Source organism: Arachis ipaensis, chromosome B8, assembly GCF_059453495.1.
Source record: "Arachis ipaensis isolate K30076 ecotype BB chromosome B8, ASM5945349v1, whole genome shotgun sequence".
NCBI lineage: Eukaryota > Viridiplantae > Streptophyta > Magnoliopsida > Fabales > Fabaceae > Arachis > Arachis ipaensis.
In genome coordinates, this window is record NC_142443.1 from 26,037,427 (window position 1) to 26,045,253 (window position 7,827).

Here is a 7,827-nt window from a genome sequence, read left to right on the forward strand (position 1 = left end):
TCAAAAGTAGACCCGGTCATTATTTCGGGTCGGGTCCGGGCCATAGCTCGGGTCACCCGAAATCGGCTCGGTGGCCCGGTCATCATACACAATTAATATTTTGTGTTATTAGTGATGGATGATGGCTATTATTATGTGAAATTTAAGTATTGTAAACCTTAATATTTTGTGTTATTAGTCATTATATATAAGACTATAAGTTAATGTTTTATGTTTAAAATGCATAAGACTTTAGACTAATGCATAAACTTGTGTTACTTGTATTGATTTAAATATTTGGTGTTATTAGGCAATATTAGTATTGATTATGGTTATACTTTAATTTTAGAGAAGAGTTAGTTCTTATTATATTTTTCTAAGTGAATTTTACTATGTCAAATAATGGTTGGAGTCTTGGAAATTTGGATATTTTTACTTGCTAACTTATAAGAAGGTATCAAGGTAATATAATATTAACGGCCCGGTTTTCACCCGGTTTTTATCCGGTATAATCGTGGCCCGAAAGTGTATAGGTTTCATCGGGTCTAGGGTCGGGTTCGGGTCTAACAAATAGGCCCGGTATATATTTCGGGTCGGGTCTGGGTCACATCAAACCCGGTTTCACCCGGCCCATGCACACCCCTAACTTTAATGAGAATCAAATGATTTTGATTGTAGGAAAAAAATGATTTTGATTGTGTAAATTATATATAATCAAATGATTCTAGAAACAGTTTCCATCAATAATATATAAAAGCTTGTATCACTAACAATTTATATACCTATTAAACAAGTATTTCAAATTTGGTAAAAGATCATAAGTGTAAATTTCATATATTAATAACATAAATTATTTATATATTATTCAATTAAATTACTTTTTTTATAAATAGTAGTAAATAATAAATATAACAAAAACAAAAAATTAATAGATGTAAAAATAATTTTTTTGTTGTACAAATAATTATTTTTATGCAATAATACACTATATTAAATGGAGAATAAGAGTCAAACAATTAAATATGTTTTCTTGCAAGAGTTGAACGTATACGTTTTGTCCATGATTAAGAATGCTTATCTTAATTCGACCGATTAAATTTTTTAAAAAATATTATTATATTATATATTAGAATATAATTTTAATATATTATTAATAATATAAAATAATTAAATAATTTATATTTTGAATACATTAAAATTAAATTTGATATAATTAATATTAATATTAATGTTAATTTGCCATAGCAGTAAAATTGTGCGGGCGCGTGGCAGTATATGAAGAAGACGAGGAATGTCTTGATGCACTGTGTATTTGACAGAGTTTCTCTCTCTCTCTCTTCACACAAAGCTGCAGTGCAGGGGACACTCCCTCTTTGCAACATAAATATGCGCCGCGACAACATTTAATTATTTATTATTTTCCTAACTAAACTTTTTCATATATTGATGTCACGCATTTACTTATTAGTACTTATACTTATAATAAAATAATGCAAATATTTAAATATAAATCTTATTATTATTATTATTATTGAATCTTTTTTTACCATGTTTGTTCGCTTTCTTCATCTTCCAAGACACACTCTACCATCATTCTCTCAAATCTGTCTTGTGTTATGCCCTAGATCCATGGCTTCCTTGCTTTTTCTCTCCATCCATTCCTGAGTTTTCAATCATACCCTTTTTTTTTAATTTCTCTTTCTCTGGGTTCTTGCAAATCCTTCAGAGGCTCCATAACCATGCCTTGGGAGCTCACTTTCAGAAGGTTCTGAGGATCTGTTTTGATGTTTGTAAATTTGCAAGCTTTTCTATCTCCTGGATCAGAAAATTTTAGGTTTTCACTTGGAAATTTGGTTTTGCTCTGCAGAATAACCCTTATTTTGAAGTTTTGATGGTTTTGCTTCAACTGGGGTACAGTAAAGTTGTAATTTTTAGATTTGTGAGGCTTGATTTGTTGAAATTGAGGGCTTTTACTGCTAGATAGATTGTTTATTTTATCGGGTTTATTTGGATTTGTTGGGTATATTGTGTTTCCTGATTTGTGACTAAATTTTGGGTTGGTAAAGAGTACTGGCTTGCTATGTGTTGTTAATATTGCATTTTAGCTTTGTTGGTGTGACATTTGGGGAAGGGTTTGTGGATTTTTTTTGGGTGGTTATGGTTATTAGAAGTGAATGATGCTAGGGTAGAATATTGGAAATGCTGTTGAAGGGTTGAAACATTGAGATTTGGAGATTGGTTTTTGGGGGAGAGGGTGTTTGGTGTGCATAATGGGGGGCATGTGTTGCAAGCCCTCTGCCATTGAGGACAGTAAGGAGAGTCCGAGGGAGCGTTTATCGGGCAAGGCCGTGTCGGATTTGCGTGTAGCTAGGGGAGCTTCATCGAGGAGGGAGGAATCGTATCGAGTGAAGGATAGGTACGATAGCAATGATCCGAGGGTTGGATTGATTGATAAGCAAGGGAACGGAGCCGTTCGTGTGCAAGCTGATAATTTTGAGAGGAAGAGGGAGAAAATGGAATATGTTGTAGCTCCACATCCGGCAATTGGTACCGTTCCCAAGGCCATGGAAGGAGAGCATGTTGCAGCTGGATGGCCCTCATGGCTGGCTGCAGTGGCTGGAGAGGCTATCAAAGGATGGTTGCCTCGGCGTGCAGATTCTTTTGAGAAGTTGGATAAAGTATTGCTTCTTTCCTTTATCTGGCTACCTAGCTTATTGCATATTGACCAATCTTTCTTTATATGTGGATAATGTGTTTTTACCTTGTAGACTATTGATTTGAATTTTAATGTTTTCAAATATATTTCTGAGTATTTTTCCCCTGATCTTTGTGCCCCCTATTTTGTTATTTTTGAAAATGAGAAACCAGCTTCCCCATTTCCTTATTTTTTTGAGTATGTAAAGTTGCCATGATGCTAGGTTGACTTCTCTAACATAATTGTCTAGTTTCTACTAACTTTAGATAGTGAATTGACATATTTCTGTTATTTTCATGCTCAATTTAGGTAATGTATAACTATTGGTAGAGAAACTATCTCTAGTAGGATTTAACCCTGTCTTCCAAGTTCCAACCCTCCTTGCTGTTTTCTTATGTTTTTCAAGGTTTCTTGTTAACATGATATTTGATCTCCATGATCTCATTGTACAATATTTTGCACAAAATTCTGGAATTTTATTGATGATTGACTGTGAAGCGCTAATGAAGGTATGATTGGTGTTTTACTGCTTCATGTTGGTAATGACAAGGCCAGCAATCTCGGCAGCAGATTTTGTTTCCTTTATATGCATTATTGAATTCATGTTATGGTCCATTTCAGCTGAAATTGGAGTTGGAACAAGAAAAATTTTAAGATATCAATATTACCTTCTTGATACTTTTCTGCCATGACTAACTTTTCACCCTTTTCTGTGTAGATTGGCCAAGGAACTTATAGTAATGTTTATAGAGCTCGTGATCTTGAACAAAGAAAGATTGTTGCTCTGAAAAAAGTGAGGTTTGATAATCTTGAGCCTGAGAGTGTTCGCTTCATGGCAAGGGAAATTCACATTCTGCGTAGGCTTGATCATCCAAATGTCATAAAATTGGAAGGCTTGGTTACATCTAGGATGTCATGCAGCTTATACCTTGTTTTTGAGTACATGGAACATGACTTGGCTGGGCTCGCATCACATCCAGGACTGAAGTTTACAGAAGCACAGGTAATTTTGGAAGCTTCTCTCTCTCTCTCTCTCTCTCTCTAGATTAAGATTTAGTGATTTAATAAACAACTAAAAAATATCACCAAGTTTTAACTATGTCTTTGGGTTTGGAAAAAGAACCTATTAAGACTTGGAAGAGAATTCATTGATGGTATTAGATTTCCACAAAGATAATCAAGGAGATTTAATTTTGAGTTTGAAATTGGCAGGTTAAATGTTACATGCAGCAACTTCTACGTGGACTTGATCACTGCCACAACTGTGGAGTTCTCCACCGCGACATTAAGGGTTCCAATCTTTTGATTGACAATAATGGAATCTTGAAGATTGCAGACTTTGGTTTAGCAAGCTTTTTTGATCCCAATCAAATTCAACCATTGACAAGCCGAGTTGTCACGCTTTGGTATCGGCCGCCAGAGCTTTTACTTGGAGCCACTTACTATGGCACCGCTGTAGACTTATGGAGCACGGGTTGCATACTTGCCGAGCTGTATGCCGGCAAGCCAATAATGCCTGGAAGAACTGAGGTCTGCATGCTTAAATGTTTCGGTTCAAAATTTAAATGCAGTATCTCTGTATTTTTCTGCTTTTCATCTTGTGTTTCATGTGATGTGTTTTCGAAACTTATTAAACACCAATTATAAATTTAAAGCAATGATATATTGGTAGCAAGCAGATGAAAAATACTCTCTAAGCTCAAGAAGCTTGATGGTGAAACAAGATTATTAGAAACCTCAATTTTCTGTCTTGTAGGTGGAGCAATTACATAAAATTTTTAAGCTTTGCGGTTCACCATCTGAGGATTATTGGAGAAAGTCAAAGTTACCTCATGCGACAATATTTAAGCCTCAACAGCCCTATAGGCGTTGTGTTTCTGAAACATTCAAGGACTTTCCTGCACCTGCAATACAACTGATAGAGACCCTTTTATCCATAGATCCTGCTGATCGTGGAACTGCAGCATCTGCTTTAAGGAGTGAGGTGTGAAGTTCTTGTCTCCTTTTACGTTTTCAACAATTAAATGCACTGCTGCTCTGTTAGTGCATACAAGTAGATATTGGTGTTTATTTTTCAAACTTTGGTTGAAGGTTCCCCTAAGAGTTGCAACCTTGGAGATTTTCTTCTTTCTTTTTATTACTTTTTTTTTCCAGTGTGGATACCTTATCTTCCATAAGTTTCTTTTTCTTGTCCAAAAAGTTCTAATAAAGAAATCCATGCTCATGCATTAGTTATATATTCATGCATATTATTCTAAGTACACATTAATATTTCGTCAACGACATTTATATGGCAGAATTAATTTATACACTGCAAATTAATCTACTTTATGCAGTAAACTACTGTTTTCAAACTTAAATGTTGTAGCTTATGACGCTCTCCTTTTGGTATACTTTCAATTCAGTTCTTCTCAACGAAACCTCTTCCTTGCGATCCTTCAATCTTACCAAAGTATCCGCCTAGCAAAGAGTTTGATGCTAAAGTAAGGGATGAAGAGGCTAGAAGGTATGCTTCCATTTCAGTAAATGTATGTTTTGCAGGGTGTGTTTGTGTTTGGGTGTAGATTTCAAAGATATTTTAAATCAATTAGTTAAACAAAACTATAGTTATTGTTGCATCTTTGTCACTATGTCGGTTCTTTCTTTCCAACATACCTGTCTTATGTTTTGTTCATCATAAGTGTGCTGTATATCTAATTATTAATTTAGTGTTAGAATTTCATTCATGGTTTCAATTACGGTGTTTCCAGGCAAGGAGCAGCAGGAAACAAGGGACAGAAACATGACCATGAGAGAAGAGGTGCAAGAGAATCACGAGCCGTACCTGCACCAGATGCCAATGCTGAACTTGTCTCTTCAATGCAGGTATGCTCATAACTAATGATAATTCTTAACCCAACTAAGTAATAGGGACTAGTCGATGCTGTGTGCTTAATGATATTCCATTCGCCGACATCCGTTATACTTTGCTGTAAAGGAATGTATTTTGCTGTTGTGCCATCAATTGAATGTCATCTTAGGAGTAAAACTAGGGGGAAAAACGAAAAAAGATAGATTAAGATTTTCTTGGGCGTTTATAATTTAACTCATAATGAAAGCATCTTTGAAGCAACTTGGAATACCTTAAACTTGGTAAATCCATGCAATAGTCAACAATGAACAAGGTGATACACTACTAGATGCTCTTCTACCTGTACTACCACATCTTTTGAAATTGTTATTTTTTACTCTTATGCTGAATCTTTAATCTCCGTAAATTATGTTCGATAGTCTCCTTCGTTTTGTTGACCTCTGTATTTGTTCTATCGAAATGTAAATAACTGTTTACAGAAGAGACAAAGTTATGCCAATTCTCAAAGCAGGAGTGAGAAGTTTAACCCTCACCCAGAAGAAGTTGCTTCTGGATTTCCCATTGATCCTCCTAGGCCATCACAAGCTGCAGAAGTCAGTGCGGATCCCCAGGTTCATCAGCATAAAAGAGCCTCCCATTCAGGTCCGCTGACTCACCGTGCTGCGTGGGCTAAAGCCGGGAAGAACCAGGATGATGCTCCGAAGATTTCAATGGGGGGTGGTGGCGACTTATCAACAATATCTGGCTTAGTTGCGGCTAGAAGAAGTATGTTGTCTGATGATCGGAGAGAAAGGTCTGGATCGTCGCAAGTGGAAGCTCCAAAAATAATAAGCAGGTTCCCAGGATCCTTCAAAGAGCCCTCTGAATCATTGATGCAGCAGGATCAGAAGCATCATGCACATGCTCCTCAAAAGGAAGAAGGGAGAGTCAACAACAAAGACCCAGTTCTTGTAAGTTGTTCAGAATGTTTTTTGTTTTTGTTTTAATTTCTTGTTTTTAAGTATTAATAATAAAAATGTCACCTTGTTTTCAACCACTTTGTTTCTAGGATTTGGTGAAGGAATCAGTAAAAACAAGAAAAATATTTTTTTTAATTAGTTCCTTCCAAAATCCAAAAAAAAAAGGAATAGATTGTAAACAAAGGTAACATTTGTCAAACTAAAACTGAGAACAAGAAACGGAAACAGAAAACAAACAGATCCTAGAGTGTGTTTGGTTTGCGTTTTCATTTTCAGCGTTTTCTGTTTTTAGAATTTTGTGAAGAAAAAAGAAAAAAAAAGGTGAAAATAGAAAACAAGATTTTATTATTTTCACTGTGTACTTTTTTTCTTTCACAAAATCCAGAAAGGAGAAAATACTGAAAATTAAAAGAAAAAGTAAAAATGCAAACCAAACGCACCTTGAGTTTCTCATCTTTCTGTATTTCGATGTTCTATGGACTTCGACCTAAAATGCAATTTTGGTCTATCTCCTCTTCTCTCCCCTCCTCTCCCCTTTTCGACCGCAGGTTGGTTATGGCTCCAAGGGTCCTAAAATTCATTATTCTGGTCCATTGCTAGTTCCATCAAGCAACATGGACCAGATGTTGAAAGACCACGACCGCCAAATTCAAGAGGCGGTTAGACGAGCTCGCCTAGACAAGGCGAAGATGAGGAGACTCCAAGCTGAAGGCAACCAGATAACCAATTCATTATTCGTTTCTGGGCGTTGAGAGTTGTAGAGCTTGATGCCGCAACAGCATCATTTAAGAATATTTGATTCTTTTTTTTTCTTTTTTACCCTCTCTATTTTGCCTGTACAGCGACCCCTCGCAAAATGCCACCTGTCGGCTGTCGCCGTGTTAGGTAACTGAATAGCTTAGGAATCTTATCTCCCCCCTCAACTTTATGAGATCATCATCACATGTATTTTGTTGCCACTTACAACTGTAATTTCTAATATATGTCATTCTTATGATGAAGCTTATATTATCAGCCTTAAGCTGTTAGAATACTGGGGAGAACATTTTCCTTCCTCTTCTTGTTAACTTTATGATGATACAGTAATTATCACTGGGAAGATGATGATGATGATGATGATCTCTATGTGCATTCTCTTGTCACACTATTAAGACGCTTCACTATTTCATCACTTGTGGAAATGGTTGAATTTTAGTCTTTAGGTGCATCAGCATGAAATTGTGATTTGAGTGGTATTGTTGCCAAAAATGGAGTCACATAATAAAATTCTATTTTTCTTTTTAGTCAGATGAATTAAACAGTTCTTAATTCTAGGTAATTACATCACAAATTCGCTTATCACT

At 35.7% G+C, this 7,827-nt stretch overlaps 1 protein-coding gene across 2 annotated transcripts; it reads left to right on the forward strand.

The window, feature by feature from the left end:
- The first annotated feature begins 1,473 nt into the window (after positions 1 to 1,473).
- Positions 1,474 to 7,490, forward strand: LOC107612936 (Protein kinase superfamily protein). 2 transcript variants are annotated; one of them, XM_016314727.3, is made up of 9 exons: positions 1,507 to 1,744; positions 1,847 to 2,657; positions 3,393 to 3,677; positions 3,887 to 4,204; positions 4,431 to 4,658; positions 5,080 to 5,180; positions 5,425 to 5,539; positions 6,005 to 6,475; positions 7,033 to 7,490. In XM_016314727.3, the coding sequence occupies exons 2-9, from the start codon at positions 2,250 to 2,252 to the stop codon at positions 7,234 to 7,236; spliced, it is 2,130 nt and encodes a 709-aa protein (XP_016170213.1). In that variant the 5' UTR covers positions 1,507 to 1,744; positions 1,847 to 2,249; the 3' UTR covers positions 7,237 to 7,490. The 2 variants fall into 2 exon arrangements, with proteins under 2 accessions (XP_016170212.1, XP_016170213.1); XM_016314726.3 differs by having other exon boundaries at positions 1,474 to 2,657.
- The last annotated feature ends 337 nt before the right edge of the window (positions 7,491 to 7,827 follow it).